Source organism: Parus major, chromosome 4 (genome assembly GCF_001522545.3).
Source record: "Parus major isolate Abel chromosome 4, Parus_major1.1, whole genome shotgun sequence".
Taxonomy (NCBI): Eukaryota; Metazoa; Chordata; class Aves; order Passeriformes; family Paridae; genus Parus; species Parus major.
In genome coordinates this window covers 52,499,281-52,516,234 of record NC_031771.1, presented here as the reverse complement: position 1 = coordinate 52,516,234, position 16,954 = coordinate 52,499,281, and the positions used below count along the sequence as shown (strand labels likewise).

Genomic DNA, 16,954 nt, shown 5'->3' with positions numbered 1-16,954 from the left:
AGTGGATTGAACAAGCCCAACAACCTGAAGGCTGTGATGAACTTCTGTAGTAGGAAACAATAGGTCATGCTCTCAAAAGCTGTAACTTACCCTGCTGTAAGCTAAGGACTCACCACTTATAAACAACCAAGACAGAGGGTTTCAGAAAGACTATGGAGCTTCCAGCATGATGCAGCTGTGAAGAAATATGATTGCTATCTTATGGGGCAGCAATAAAAATAGGGAAATATTAGGTTATAGGAGGCTTTCATGTGATTCCTGCTGAAAAAAATTTTATTAATTGAAGTTGCCAGTGCTAAAATAGAAAGACAAACTTTGTAGTTGTACTGCTTTGGACACAGGAGTGCTCTGTGATTGTGAAGGAAGGGTTGTGATGTATCCTGAATTGGAGATGATGGGACAGGAAGCCCTTCGCTTTTCTGTCTGCCTGCAGCACTGCACACAACTTGGTGAGGAAAATGTATTTTTGAAGATTTAGCAGAATGCCCAAGAATTTGGCGTACTACTGTTCTTCTCTGCAGAGAAATTCTGTCATACTTCAGTGGAAAAAATCATTAAGTTCAACTCTATTGTGTCCCAAAACATGCAAATCCTTGTGATTCTCAAAGCACCTTTGTTACTTTGTTTAAATGACAGATTATGAGTTTTTATTCAGAACTAGTCCCATCACTCTGCATGGTCAAAAAGAAGTTTGGCTACAGGAAGTCTGCATGTTTCTGCATGATCTTTTCTGTTTGAAAATTTATACAGCCACAGAAAGGAACTTTGGTAGCAAAAATAGCAGCATCATTGAAAATATTCTAGTGACAAAGAAGTAGTTTAGAATATAGGTGTACTTATATATTGTAAGAAAATTCCAGTTAAAAACTGCACTAGGATGCTAATCTTTATCTGAGACACTATTTTTATCAGTGTGCATTTTTAAGCCAAGGATCCTGAATTATGTCTGAAACTTGCATAAAACAGTAGATCTGTCCTTTAAAGTGTTTTTCTTTTCAGGAGATAATTTAAAATAATAAAATCATAAATGCCATAGAATTTCCACAAATTCCAAATTATATCTGTGGCATTTTTTTTATTGTGATAGGATAAATTCTACAGATATCTCCTCATTAGTTGTCCCAGAAAAGAAAAGTAAAAAAATAAAATAAAATAAAACCCCTAATCTGAAAACTTCATGATCTCTCTAAATTCACTCTGAAGAATGACCAATGAGTTCATGGGGTGAGTTGGGTGGATTCTAGCACAGCGTTTATGTAACTAGATCAGGCTGTTTTGCCTTTCCAGAATGTGAGAGACAAACCCCAGCATTCCATCTAGTCTTGGTCATTACTTAGAGAAGAAAAGTATAGCAAGAATTTTACAAGTTGTATTTCATTTGTGTTTCATTGTTCCACCAAATAGCTTCCTTCTGAATCAGGAGTTGGAATATTTTGGAATACCTTATTATATACTTAGTCTTTGCAGAGCAAAGGGAGTGAGCTGTTAACTCAGATAATCTGAAGGAAACTGCTTTCTTTAAGGTTGGTAATACCACTATAACCTCCTGCAGTATGTTAGTTAGCTCTAGAGTCCTCTTGATGTTTCTCAGAAGAAGCCGTCTAGTCTCCATAAAAATGCATCCATGACATTTTCATTCTGGACATCTTAGTAATGCTCACCGTATAGGTTCTGTATAAGATAAAAACAAAATGGGAAAGTCCTTATGAGAATTGACAACCTGGGCAACCTGCCACACCCTTGAAGTAAAAAAGAATAACAAACACTGAGAAACATTCAGGCTTCACAAATGTAATTTACATCTAATTGGAATTACCCAGTTTCCAATTTATGCCTTTTAACTTTGAAGAGCTTGGCTCTGTCCTCTCATTTGAGGCAATTGTAGGCAGCAATTCTGAGGGCCAAACAAATGATGTTATTGCAGACCACCCCCAAATGTCACCTGCTTCAATCTTCTTATCTTGGTGGCCCTCTTTGGACTCTGTCTTCTACTGGGGAGGCCAACGCCAGGTGCCATCTCACAAACTCAGAAGTCCCTGCCTTCACTCTCACCACTGCAGCCCTGTTGTTTGTAAAGTATTCATTTCTTCAGTAAAAATGAGAAAAAATGAGGGAATCTTATGTTGAAGTAGCCTACCAGACTGGAAACCTTATTTTGGCAGTTCAAATGAAGAAAAACAAAATAGCTGCAGTGTGTCAAAGTCTCAATGTTTCTCTTCAAGGAAGTGCCTTAGACTCCAACATTCTTGAATGACTTAGAGTCATGTACACTGTATGCCCTACAGCTACTGATCTGGGACTTAAGAGAAATTAATGTGAAGTTCTGAATATAATTCTGAAAGTTACCCCTAACTTGCTAATTTTTCAGGGAGAAAAGTATTCCTCAAAACATTAGACTCTTCAGAGAACACAGTGCCACCCACGATTTTAAAAAATAAACAGAAATTATCATATAAATGGGAAAATAAACACAGATTTTTTAATATACATGTTAATGAACATTTCATAACCCTCCCTGGTGACATAGTACTCACACTAGATGTGAAAGATTTTTAAATTTTCCCAATATCAGGAATTTTGTTTGTATTTAAGATGGTAAGAAAATGCTTTAGGTGCCCAAATTGTAAGCTTGAATGGGGTTGTTTTTGGAGCTAGTTGAATTAGAAAGAAAAATAACTGAGTTACTAACAAATGTAAGGCACCACTGAAAGAACAACAGTGCTATGCTCTCCTTTTCAGTAGATTTTGGCCTTAGAACTTTTCCATTTCAAGTCTTTAAAATTTTGTAATATTCCAATTTTCTCTATCACCGTGTAATCAATACTTGGCAGAGGATGCAAAGGAATATACCAATATCATGGTGGAATTGTGCTGCTAAATATATGCAGTCTCAAACATTACCAAAAACATTAGGGCACGTTTTCATTGTATTGCGTGCAAGGATCTGGTGTCCTGATTTTCTTGTCATGGTCTTGGCCTTTCTTTCAGCTACTCTCTTCTTTGTGTTCATTTGGTTCCATTTCTCCCAGCAAGTGGGGGAGACTGTCACTGTCATGCCAGGGATAAAGGCTGCAGAGCAATGTAGTAGCTTCACACATTAAATTGCCTGGGAAAATGAAGAATCAGTGAAGAGGGAGGCAGTCACCAGCATCCAGCCTGAGTCGTTCCCATTATACTAAGCTTTGTCCAAAACTTTGATTGATATTACTTGTTGTTTCCCTTATGCCTCTTTTATGCTGATTGTGAAACATTTAAAGCTGCCACTAAAGATGTCAATGAATTTTGTATTAATCTTTTTTGGGGAATGATTGCACTTTTTTTAATTTCAATTATTAGCAGTTGAAAAGGAGATTCCTGCTGAAGATGTTCTCATTCCCTATTTCTTCACAGATTGCACATAAAATGCCACTGCAACTGGAAGTATAGTTATCTATTCATCTGTACAAGTGCTGTTCCAAATGCATTGCTTGTTAAGATATGCTTAAATAATCAAGAAATCAATATTTCTCATGCTTGTTCTTACTGGGAATCTCAATTGGACTGCTAGTCTGTTCAGCCACCTGCATTTCAAGTTTACATAAAGAAGGATTTTCACAGGGTGTAGTGAAATATAGTCTGTGTATGCTTAAGATTTTTATTACAATAAAAAATAGCTCTGAAGCCATGAAGGAAAGTATAGGTACACTTTTCTAGTGCCTCCTAAACCTCTTTTTGCCAAGCAGGTTGGTGACCCTGTGGCCTTTGAGCCACTATTTATAAAGTTTTGTTTTCTTTTTAAAAGTTATTTTTCATTAATGTGACAATATTTTTGAATCACATAACATATAAATTTTTCATTTTGTGTACATCCTCCTTTTGATGATATTCTTCTATTTAATTTTTACTTTCTTTTATTTTCTTATTTTCCTCCTATAAGATAATTCTGGGATTAACCAAGTAGAGCTCTAGACAATTTTTAGAGGATTGAGCAATTGAACTATAAATATTTTAATTTCTAAAACTTCCAGTTTCTTCAGCAAGTATGCATTACTTGCATGTAAATATTAATAGTCATGGGAAACAAGCAGTTCTTTGAAGTTTGATAAATACAGTAAGTTCTGGCATGAGGTTTTTGCATAATTTTTAACTAATTCCTCTGAAATTATTGATTTGTCTTGAAATTGAGAAGTAAGAAATAGGAAACATAATTCTGTTGAAAAAAGTAGCTCTTGCATAGGGCCATAAAGTGTCCTCAAACTGTGAAGAGCAGTATAATAAAGCAGACAATTGTTTGAATTCAACTTTTCCAACTTTCAACTTTCTAGGAATGAGTAAAGGCGATTTTTTCTGTCAAGAGTGAGATGACGGATTTTTCCTGTATTAGGGTTGTAGTTTTTAATGTATGCAACATCTTCTGTCAGTCATTAAATGTTCTCCTTGTGGGATAACAAAGTTTATTTTAAGATATTTATTTATCATTATCTGGTAGATAACATATGCCAGAAAGGAAGAAGATGTATTCTTGTGCATACATCTTAAGCTTTCTACAGCATAAGATGTATTCACAAGAGCAATAAATAAAAAACATTTTAAAGTAGGAATATTATTAGTTGAATGCTTATTATTCTTACTAGTTCTTGTTGCTAAACTAACATAAACATTGACATTTTAAGCAGCAGTGGATTAATTCAGTTAGATTATTTCATATACAAAATACCCAGGTAATGCTGCAGACATGGGTGCAAAATCCAGTTAATGCTCTGGGATGATGGAAGGATTTTGAATGTGACAACTGTTTGGTGTCCTATGAGTTTCACAGGAACAGCACTGCCGAATCTTTGTGAATGGTGGAGACAGAAAGGAACACCAGCTCTGCAAAAGCATGGAGAGACCACATAGAAAAGACCCAAAATGGAGATGAAGCAGGCAGAAAGATGATAAAGAGAAACTGGGGAGAGGTGAAGGAAGAGAATGGGCCAGAATTGCTGGTCTGCTTCGGTTGTCAGTGTTCTAATAATTTGAAAAGAAAAAAAGCAGCTCTAAGAGGAAAAAAAGCTTTCTAAGATGGAATTAGGGTTATTAGTATAGTCAATAGCTTAGTGGTGAGAAAACTTTCATTACGATATTGGAGATTTTTATGTGTGGTTTTGAAAGTCATACTTAAACAATAGAACATAAAATGAGATAAATATGTACTTTCTAATTTCTAGTATTCTTGCTTGTTCCTTAAGACATAGCTTAATACATTCTTGCTATTGAGAACCAGTTTTATCAAAAGACACACATTGCTTCAGTATATCTGTTAGAAGGGCATCGTAAGTTAATGATTAAGTTAATTCCACTGGTTGTGGAATATTGTCTAACTTTCTGTTTGGGTCATAGATGCAGTGTAAGGTATCCTTACTCTTAACCTTTACTTTTACCATAAATTGCTATTCAAGCCAGTCCCACAGTCATCAAAGTTATGTCCCTTTCATAGCTTAAAGAATAAATGTAGGTATATATATATATATATATATATATCACACCAATTGTTCTTCATCATGTGTGTCCAATAATTTTTATATCATGGTTGTAACTGATGGAAGATAACCTAAAACATGAAGATGGTAGCATCTTTCAAAGAAAGTAATTTTTAAAACTAGGGAATATTTTCCCTCACCCATATACAAACTTCCCTTCCTCAAACTGAAACCAATTTGTTAGTTCAGTGCAAGCAGAATAATCTTTCTGGTAAAAAGGTTTAAACGGAAACAACTCACCCTTCACTAAGGTAGTGATCATGGTGACTCATTAAAGGAAGAAGTCCAAAAGTTTTCAGGATCACCAAAATTGCTGCCAGTCTAGTGGAAGAAATCTGCCTTTCAGTTTGTGTAGGACAAGATTTGCTCAAGTGCTTTCTCCGCTTTAAAAGATTTTCCTTTGTGTATAATACGGATGATTTAGAAGAAGCTGTGTCAGCACTGATTTATACATTGACAGCTAAGGATAATAAGATATGGGCAAACATACAGCTCACCCTTTTACAGATTAACCTGCAGACTGCATTAGGCAAATTTGATGGCATTAAAAGATTTTTCCAATTTGTCTGGAAACAATTTCTCTTTTGTATTGTGTCAAGGGTAACATTTCATGCCATTGTAGTAATTTAAATAGCTTTGATAAATTGTTTGAGAGGTTAGGGAATTGTACTGTATATATATTTTACCTCTTTAAAATAAAAAGGCTATTAGCTTAATTGTAAAATGAAATTCATTACTAAAAATTGAAGAAGCCTTAGAAAGTAGACCTAAATATTCCAACGCTGCAGCAGCACTGGTGTTGTAACATTGCACCAAAATGATTAAAGATCATATTCAACAACTGATAGTTTGCATTTAGCTTTCAATACAAATAAATACAGGCACTGTTACAATTATGACAATATTTTATTCCCTTATAGTTGTAATTCAGATGAAACTAGAAGAACTTTATAGAAGTTGGTGCATTACATTCACCAGTGGGTGTGATGATTTATTAATAAAGTAAAATGTTATCATAGATTCAGAAGAATCACAGAAAATGCTTTAGTAAAAGTGTCATTATCCCTGCTAGCTAATACATAATTGAAGACAGAAGGGCAGAGTTCATTTGTATTTTGTTCATTTTCTTAGTATTGTTCACACACATTTACTCATATATATTATTTGACGCTGACAAGCTACCAGCTTGGAGAAGTTTTAAAAGTGAGGGTTTTTTATCATCTTTGCTTTGCAAGTCATGTCCTGAAAGGCATAAGACAATTCAGTATTTATAGGGAAAGCTTTTATCAGTAGAGAAAGTGTGATTTTATATTTACATGGTTATTAATTTAAGCAGACATTTTTAATTGGGCTGTATGTGCTGTATCAATGTTTTGAATTGAAAAGGTAATAATCATCTTCAGAGAAATGAATCTAAATTTTTCATAACCTAATACTTAAGGATTAATAATGTATGGGATGGAGTGCTAAGTTTTATGTCTAGAATTCAAGTGCTCCATTACAACATACTATCTGCATATAATTGCAGACAGCACAAAGTCTGTAGAAAAGCAGATACTGAAGGTTACAGCAGAAACACTACTTTCATTTAAAGCAGAACTAAAGGAGATAAGTAAACAGGTCTGTAAATGCCTCGGACACTGTTATTTCTGCATGTAGACGTATTCCAGGAGGTAATTACTCTAAATCCCCTGCATACCCGGGGGTACCACCTCCCACCTGCTCCAGGCATGCACACACGCAGGGAGACCCCTAAAACCGCTGTCTGTCCCCGGTCCCTGCCGCGGCGGGTGGAATTAACATGCAGCTGGGCTGCTCTGATAAATGGATTCTGTTAGGTCACCGAGGGGATGCGTGTGACATTAAGTGATTTACCGTCCTTTACCTTAATGAAATTGTTTCAGCAAGATGACGCTGAGAGCTTTTAATGGATAGCTTTTCTTGATGTAATGAAATTGCATTCCTTTGGCATTTAATATAAGGTGCAGTTATTATTTACTGGAGCTTTCCCAGCGCGGCTGTTTTGCGCAGACAGTTGAGAACAAAAAGGGATTTCTGTGGCAGTGAGCAGGCCAGCACCGTGCAGCAGCCTGGAGCGGGCGGCAGCGATGGCCAGAGCCTTTCCCTTGGCGTGGCCTGTCCCTGCCAGCCCTTCGCGAGGCTTCCCTCGCGCCTCTCCCTTACAAATGCCTTCCTAATCTGTTTAACAGGCAACTGGATTACAACCAGATCAGCTGTATTGAAGATGGGGCATTTAGGGCTCTGCGTGACCTGGAAGTGCTGTAAGTATTCCTTGTATCTCTTACTTGTAGCGAGAGCTCAGTGTCAGGGGAGTACTAATGCAGCAGCTTATCTGCGAGCTGCAGCCTGGTGTCAGGATGGGCTAGTGAAAAGATGTCTTAAAATAATCCACTGCCATGTGCTATAAAATGGTAAGAAGATATGGAGAGGCATAGAGATACTCCTTTACTCTCCAAGACAGCCATTAAACATAATCATAATAATAATAATGATAATAAAAGCCGTTGGCAGATACTGTAAGAAAAGAATATATTTCATTTTAAAAAGGAGGAGGGCAGCAGCATTAATGAATCCAATTAATTTTGTAAATTATCCATTACTGTTGATGTGGTGAGCATTTTCAGGACTGCTTTTGTTGTATACTCAATATCAATTTGATCTTTCAGACTCAGTGTAAGGAACAATATGCTATATCTATTTGACAATCTGAATGTTTTCAAAGAGGCACTTTCCAGCGAACACTACTGCTGTATGTTGTTTAGCATGTCCATGTTAATAGCTTCTTTTTAAAATATTTTATTTACACAAATACATTTGTATGTGTAGGAAAATATCTTTTTTGTGTCACAGAAGATTATCATTATTACTATTATTATTATTATTATTATTATTGCATTTTTTTTTCATTTTCTTCAAGTAGCTATCAGTGAGGTTAAAGGTAACAAAATTATAATCTGAGAATCATTACTGTAATGAGAAAAGTGCCTTAGTTCCCAAAGAATCTGAGGCACAGGACACATTCTTGAAATATTTGCTCTGTCAGTCAAAATGGCACATTTTATTTGGATTTTCTTCATTAAGAGAAGTGAAAGAATTTGTGTATCAGTGAGTTACTTTATGTGAATTTGAATCACACCTGGTAAATCACAACTTGAGGACGGTGAGGATATGGGTTTTGTTGTGTTTGGGGGATTTTAAAATATTTTATATTATTTTTATATTTTATAATATATATAATAATATATATATTGTATGTAATATAATTTATATCATTTTTACGTTATTAAGAATATTTTAAATATTTTTAAATATTCTGAAGAACAGAAGCTTCTCTAGCAATAGATAGTGTCTGCATGTCTAAGAAATCAAAGAGTATGTGAGTAGCTGGAGGTAAAAGTTTTTCATTATTAAACACTAGTTGGTTTTACTTAGGAGTGAATGAAACTGGCAGCCAAATTTGGTAATTTTTTTTCCTTTGCAATCATAGAATAACAGGCCTATTTTTAACTCTGTGGTATAAAGCCATGTAAAATATAGTGTAAGTGTACATCTAATGTTAAGTTGATGATTAGCTGTCTGTCAGTAACTGTGATGTTCTCTGTGGTTTTTATGTTTGGAACTCTTATATGTGACAAAATATTTTTTCCAGTGATGGCTGAATGTGATTATTATGGTTTGGTTTTCGGGTTTTTTTTGTTAATATGAGCCTTTATTTACAAGTGCAAGGGTTAAATGTTTATTTAAAAAAAGCAAATCAAACGTTTTCTGCATTTTTTAATGCTTGCAATTTTAGTGTTCTTTAAAAGGTCATCCTTGCAGTTGAGGTCAGGGGTAGAGTTTTTACATGAATTTCAATGAGTGGAAAAAAGAGGAAATAAATCTCTAAAATAGTAGTCTTCTGTAAAGTAGGTAGTTAGAATTTTGTGAATGAATATATGTAGTCTATCAGCATTATTCAAATACATGCCTAAACATTTTCTGTCTTGAATTATGTTATGTGATAAAAATTATGTAAAATTCATGGCATTTTAAGAAATTGAGATAGATATTTCCAACACTACTGAAGATTTTGTATCTAATGAAGCTTCCTTTACAATATGGTTTAAAAAAATGAAAGCTGTGTAGATCAGACCATACTGTATATGCACTGAGTAGCAAATAAGACTATGCACAGTGTTTTCATTTGGAGTCAATTATTCTAAGTAGAGGGAGTGGATATTACTTCAAACTTCAAGTTCGAGGTAAAGCTCTTAAATAGATTGTAATTTTGTTTAGTAACAGTTTGAAGTGCTTACCAAAGTAATAAGTCTTATGTCTTGGTTAAATAATTATAGAATTTTAGAGGCTGTTAGTGTTAAAGATACAAAATAGCCTGAATATTCCTCCCCATGACTTTCTGTGAAATTTTATTTTTCCTTTGTCTTTTTTTGTTTTGTTTTGGGGTTTTCTGGGGGTTTTCTGAGGTTTATTTGTTTGGTTTTTTGTTTGTTTTTTAAGGGAAATTTACTGTATTTGGGAAACAAACTATGAGAAAAATATAATGCTGACATGTTAAAAAAAAGAAAAGTTTCTACAAAATAGAAAAAAATTCAGTCATCCCAATCTTATCCCAATAGTATGTAACACTAAGGTAAAAGTATTGAACTTTTTTTAATTATGTCTCTGTAATGAAATTAAGCATTTTTATCATTACAGAGAAATAGCTATAACAATAATTTAATAATTTTACATTTGCATATGTATCCCTTACATCTATTCCTATATCTAATTTTCTTTACCATGAAAAAATAAATTAATAGCTCATAGATACAAAATAGCAAGGCAAACATCAAACAGCCGAAACTGGAAAATAAAACATTTGTAGATTTGCCTTCTCCTATGGAAATATTGGCTGATTTCCCTTCCCTTCATTGAAAATATATGATTTTAAAATGTTTTAAGAAGTTATTCAAGAAGAACTGTGGGTGCCATCATTTACCGCGTGGACATTGTAACAAAACTCTGCCACAATTTACTGACATTTATTCTTTAAGACACCTTTTGTGGATGTATCCAGTACACTGGCCATTTTTTGTTGTTTTCTATTTGCTATGTTTTGAAAAGGGGCAGAAATTGTCTATTTATTATTTTGGGATTTTTTAAATTATTATTTTTATTTTTTTTTCTTTTTTTTTCTATTATTCTTCTCTCTGTTTATGTATCCCTAAGAGCACACAGGGGAGATCCCTTGTGCACAGCAAAGGAAAGATTTAGTACATGGAATGAGTAAGCACACAAAAGTAAAATGCTGAACATTGCACCAGTAATTAATCACTTGGTTAATGGGAGGATATATAGCCTGATCCTGGTTAGGATGTTGAGATTTTCCCTTTCTGTGTTTCAAGATCAGATAGTACTAAAAAAATTGTTCAAAACAGGTAAAAATTAGTTTGTACTTTAAAAAAATTTTAAAAAAAGAAAAAGGAAAATACTTTGTCTTTCAAAAGAGAGAAAAGCTTTTTTCAGTGGGTGTTATTATTTATTACTGTTCTAGTTACATAGAGCTTATTATCCATTCTGCTCATATGAGTAATCTCTAAGTCAAATTCTTAAATTCTATTGGTTGCTTCCTTTTTTTGGAGTCAAGCTTGTTCACATTTTATTTGCAGCCTAAAGACAATATTTAACTGCAAGTTAATTCATAAAGTTCCTGAATCTTTACAAACTACATATACTGAGTATCATGGGCCCATGTAGCCGAGAATTGGCTAAGATTTGTTTCTACTTCCTATCTCAATTTCTCAACACCTTGTCTAAAATTTAAATTACTAGTTTGCTTAATTGTTATAATTCCTGTCTCCTATTATGTTGGAAACTCCCCTACGGTTCATGCAGCTCTAGATAATCTATAGTAACTCATTTTGTATAAAACCGAAGCACAGCCCAGAGTTAATCTTTATTAAAGTTCATGGAAAAAAAATCATTCAGCTCTTCAGTATAATCTGTCAAAAATCAGACTCTCAGAAGCTAGAAAGAGAACCAAGCCATTTTCTCCAAGGACTCTTTTTTACCTCAGGGTATGAAGTTTGGCTTGAATGCCATAGATGTTACCAATATTGGTGGAAGTTCCTGTTGAGTGAATTATGGGCTGCTGTGACTTCTTACTTAGGATCAGTAATGGTAAAACCGTGGTATTTTCTTGGGGATTCAACAGGGAGGAAAAATACAACTAAAAGTGGGGATTTTATTTCCTGATATCCATCCCTAGAAACAGTACACCATGACTTTCATTAGCTGTGCCTTTTTTAAATGTGACAAAACTCTTAAGATGTTAATATACTTCTTCTTGGCTTTGCAGCACTCTCAACAATAACAACATCACTCGACTATCCGTGGCAAGTTTCAACCATATGCCCAAACTCAGAACATTGTGAGTAGTCCCACTGAAACTGGCTGCCATTTTAATCAGTTCAGTATTTTATTTTTACCCCTATTAAGTTTTGTCAGGGATCTATAAATACATTTACAGGCAGAGCAAGCATAAGCTCAAATAAAAAATATTGATGTCTCGTGAGGTTGACAAGCGTGAAGCCCGTGTGTGTGTGTGTGTGTGTGTATGTCTGTGGAAGCTAATTCTGAAAGCTAAACCTAAGTGACCCCAAAGCTGTACCTGGGGTTCTGGAGATAAAGAAGCTGTATCCTTTTCCATCAACTTTTTTAGGGTATGAATTGTATAAGTCTATACAAATGGTTTCATGGCCTCTTCCCAAATGGAGTTTCCATAGTGCTCTATTCAGTCACAGAAAAGCTTCACCTTCTAACCAAAAAAAGATGTTGGCAGGGGGAATTCTTACATGCTACAGCTATATAGAGAAATAAATTGATGTTTTTTGAAAGTCAAAAATTTGTTTTACTTTGAGCTATTGAATGGGTCACATTTCATTTAGGAACACTGGAGATTCTTTGATTGACTGTCAGATGTGATAAATGGGAAATCTTTATGCTTTTATTACTGTACTGCTAGCAGACCTAATTAAACTCAACTGGCTTGCCAACATTCTTTGTAACATAAAATTATAGCATCATCCGGTAGTGCTATTATAATTAAAGTTGTGTCAGCATTTACAATAAGGTCCCCATTTTTAGAGGTTATGACTTTGACAGAGGAGCACTTCAGACTTCTAAAACAAAGCACAGTATAAAAAAACATGTATGGAAGTCATACAGGCTGGAATTGTATTGTATGGGTATATTTATACTGACTACAAATAAATCTAGATTGTGTTGACTGGAAAAACCAGGTTTAGTCCAGAGACTCACTTTTAAGCAGATTTTCCAGTGAAGTGGGAATTAAGAATGAATGGAATGTTTCTATCAGAGCCCAAGAATAGCTGTTAGTGTTAAAGAATTACCTTTACAAAAAACCTGTCTAGTTTCTTTTTACCCGTGTTGGGTTGCACAACTGTTCTGAAATCAGTAGGACTATTGACCCTGGTTAACATATGGCTTGTAACTGAAGAAACTTCACACAGGTGAGTAGTTCTGTTGATTTCATCACAGAATTGCAGCTATTCTTACTTGGACAAATTTAAGCGTACTTAAATAGTGCTGACCATGGGCTTTTGGTCACCTCAGGTACATTTAGATAACAGAATTTCGTTTGATTCTTTCAGGCCTGAGTCTTGAAAATGTGCAGTCTGTACTTTTTCAAACTTTGAAATACAGTTCCTGTTTTGAACCATAAAATAGAGTTAATCAAATTAGCAATATTTACATTTTCTTTGGTTAGGATATTTCATTTTCTGAAAATGTGTTTTAGAAACAATATAGACTGGGCACACAGAATCCTGGATTGTAGCTGTAACATCCCATTTGCAGTCAGAATATGCTTGTATAACTATATTGATTTCAGTGGCATCACTTCTGATTTGTGATGGTCTTTGTGCCTACAGCTGGCTACAGATTGTGGTGAATGAATATGCTGTATTGTGAGCTGCTTTTGCAAAGCACCCACCCAACAATTAGTACAGGAATATATATTACCTTTAATTTCTAGTCATTTAAAGAGGGAAAAAGCGTCGGTTAATATTTTTGTTATGGTTAAATAACAAGATAAAATGGTTACATATTTCATGTTGCTTTGCAGATTTATTTTCTTATGGATTAGTTAGACTCTTTGTCTACATTCTGAATTTCCTGCACTTCCTTTCCACTTACTTAGTTAGGATTGAGCGCAACAGCTAAAAAGGTCCAAAATGGCATGTTGCTGTTATGGATGGTTCTGAGTAACAATTTATTTTATAGCTGTGGACATCCTTTTCGGTAGTTTAAGAAAATGCAAGAGCCAGAAAAGAGTAATTTACCTAATTTAGTGAATACATTTGTCTGATATTTTATCAATGGCAAAGTGCTTTTTGCCACTTGGCAAGGAGCCATGGTCTTGTGTCAGAGCATTCCAACAGAGACAACTTTCTTAATTCCATCACTTTCTTCCATTTAGTCTTTTAATTAATTTCAGGCACTGCTTAAAATGCAGATCCCTAGCAGCCAAAAGCAGCTAATCCCACTTTCTGCTATTGAACAAGTAGAGAGGAAATCAGAAAAGAGATGTGAAAGGTGTTTTATATTGAGTTATTACTCTATCTTGTTCAATGGAAAATGAGTATGATCTGTTAAAGAGATTCATTCAGGCTGTTTCTATAGAGACTAATAAAGGCCAGTCTTACAGTTATATCTAATTGGAAACAAAATCTTTTATTAACTCTTTTCTTCTGACATTGTAGTATTACCAATCTAGGGCAAATTTCATGAGATATTTTTGTCTTATTCACTATTTATGGAGATCTGGACTAGAGAGTCCCATGTCATCTTTCAAGCTTTTGTATATTTACTTCTTTATTTTAGACACGGAACAGGAAACTACAGAAAAGTTAATTTATTAGGAAGCCTTCTTTTTTCCTTCCAGTTAATTAGATCACAAAAAGTAATTTTGCTGCTTGTATAGTTTTATTTATTAACTAGTAACTCCCAGACTTCCAGTGAAAGATGTAAAAAGTTCCTCATTAACAGTTTTATTGACAAACTGGCATAGTTGCTTGCCGAAGGGAGGGCTGGGCAAAGTGGCTGCTTTTGTGCTGGTTCTTCCTAACTGGGCGGTGTTGCGGTGTTCGTTCCATGCAGCCGCCTCCACTCCAACAACCTGTACTGCGATTGCCACCTGGCCTGGCTGTCGGACTGGCTGCGGCAGCGGCCGCGCGTGGGGCTCTACACGCAGTGCATGGGGCCGTCACACCTGCGCGGGCACAACGTGGCCGAGGTGCAGAAGCGGGAGTTTGTCTGCAGCGGTAAGAGAAACAGCGAGTCCTGCCTTGAGCCGCGCCTGCTGGGACTGCCAGCGCTGCCTGCTGACTTCTGTTAGCGCTTGTGTCACCCAAACATGGGTGCTCGTTGGAGAACACCTAGTCATTTTCATGGGTATTCTTGGGGGTGCTCGTGTCCTCGCAAATTTTGTGTAAATACTGCGTTCGCATAGATTTTTATAGCCTTCTAAAAGTATCATTGTGGGGGAGAGATACAGGAAATTAAATAAAAGGTGTACTGATTGAGAACATAAACCCCTTAGTAATAAGGAATTATTTTTTTAAATTTTACAGGTATATACTTGTTGTTATTTTCTGACTTTTAAATATTACTCTGAATCCCTAAGTAATTTTCTGAATTTTATTGTTATGCTCTAATGTATAAGGTTATTTTTGATATGAAATAATGAAATGACTAACAGTTCATTACTAATCACATTTTCTCTATTCAATTTTTTTCCTTTATTCGTATCTTCTAGATGAGGAAGAAGGCAAGTTTATCTTTCTTATTCAAATATTTTTACACTCCGATTGAAAATTTTCTGTAAATTTTGTCTACTGTTTCAAGTTTTGCCAGGAACATTAAAAACCAGCTGCAATATTGCTGTCTTTTCAGTAGTTCGGCAGGCTTTCTCCTACTGGTTGATTTTCTGCAAACCCCCAGAAGCCTATTGCCAAATATGCCAAAATTTGCACAGATCTGTGTTTCTAAAAGAGTTTTATGGAGACTACAATGTTCTGTCCTTATTAAATAACCCCTGACATCAAAATGTGAGACACTGCCATCTTCATACAGCAGATGCTAACAGTATTCTTGCCACTAACTCTGCCTTTATGTACATTTAAAAGGGTTCCTAACAGGATAATTTCATACATCTTACATGTAAATGTTATGGCTGCAGAGCCTGGGTGTCAAGAACAGTTTTATAACTTGATCATTATAATGCTGATTATTAGCAAGGGGAATAACCATGTTTTCTCTCTGAATCACTGTATTTTTGTTCAGTAAAGGTAGGTGAAACATTTCCTTCCTGGTAGTATATAAGGAAGAGTGGGTGTTATTAAATTTGATTATTGTTTATACTTTTGTAACACGAACATAAATGTGAAATCAAATTATTATATTGTAAAATTCCATCTCATAGAATCATAGAATGGTTTGGCTTGGAAGAGACCTTAAAGATTATCTTCCAATTCCCCTGCCATGGGCAGGGACACTTTCCACCAGGCTAGATTGCTCAAAGCCCCATCCAACCTGACCTCAAAATCTTTTCAGCAATTTAGAATTTGTACAGTTGTTTTATGAAGTTTTAAGTGGGAACTGCACTGGTTGCAATTTATATTATCAGTATACCCTTCCTGTATTAATATATTACATTAAATATTGTGAAAGGGATCTTAAATTGTGGTTTCATAGTCAAGAAGTTGTTTCTTTTTCTCCTTGAGAATATCAAAACAGTCTCTATATTTTACTAACTTAATGAAAAAAGAAAGAAAAGGGTATCACGCCTTTCTCATCATTTTGTCTTTCTGTATCATTAAATTGATAGAAGAATGAATGCATTAATGTATTATAAAATGTGCATTCTATCTATTTGCAGGAAAATATAATAAGGTTTTTAATTTCTAAAGTTTATCTAAATATGAAATTATTAAGTCTAAATGCAATTTAAAATTTTGACTTTAACATACAACACTAAGAAATCAGGGGGGAACTCATGTAAACTAACTACCTGAGTTAGTAATAATGGCAGATCGTGGGAGGAAGAAATCTACTGAGCTAAAACAGAGTGAGAGACATGAAGTCAAAACTTTTATGTATTTTTGTGTGACTGAATGAAAATGTCATGAAATGAATAAAAACTCAAAAATTGTCTATAAGCAATACCTAACTGAAGGACCATATTCAAATGAATATTTGCAGAACAGAAAAAACCTGGCAGGTCACATTCAGTGCTCATAGCAAAGTTTATCCATTTTTCTTGACACACATTTTTTAATACTATACAATATTCTGAAAACTAAATAAATCAGTAATTAGTTTTTAATAGCACACAATAAATAAAATATATCTGAAAAATGGATCACAGTCTT

General features: G+C 34.7%; 1 protein-coding gene across 12 annotated transcripts in view; it reads left to right on the top strand.

Moving 5' to 3' along the window:
• Positions 1–16,954, top strand: part of SLIT2 (slit guidance ligand 2) — a 260,141-nt gene that overhangs the window by 151,155 nt on the left and 92,032 nt on the right. For 8 of the 12 annotated variants that reach the window (XM_015625540.3, XM_033513634.1, XM_015625538.3 and 5 more), the window contains exons 6-9: positions 7,712–7,783; positions 11,860–11,931; positions 14,682–14,845; positions 15,340–15,351. In XM_015625540.3, coding sequence (XP_015481026.1) covers positions 7,712–7,783; positions 11,860–11,931; positions 14,682–14,845; positions 15,340–15,351 — 320 coding nt within the window. The remainder of the gene's footprint in view (positions 1–7,711; positions 7,784–11,859; positions 11,932–14,681; positions 14,846–15,339; positions 15,352–16,954) is intronic. The other 4 variants (XM_015625539.3, XM_015625541.3, XM_033513635.1 and 1 more) reach the window with 1 other exon arrangement.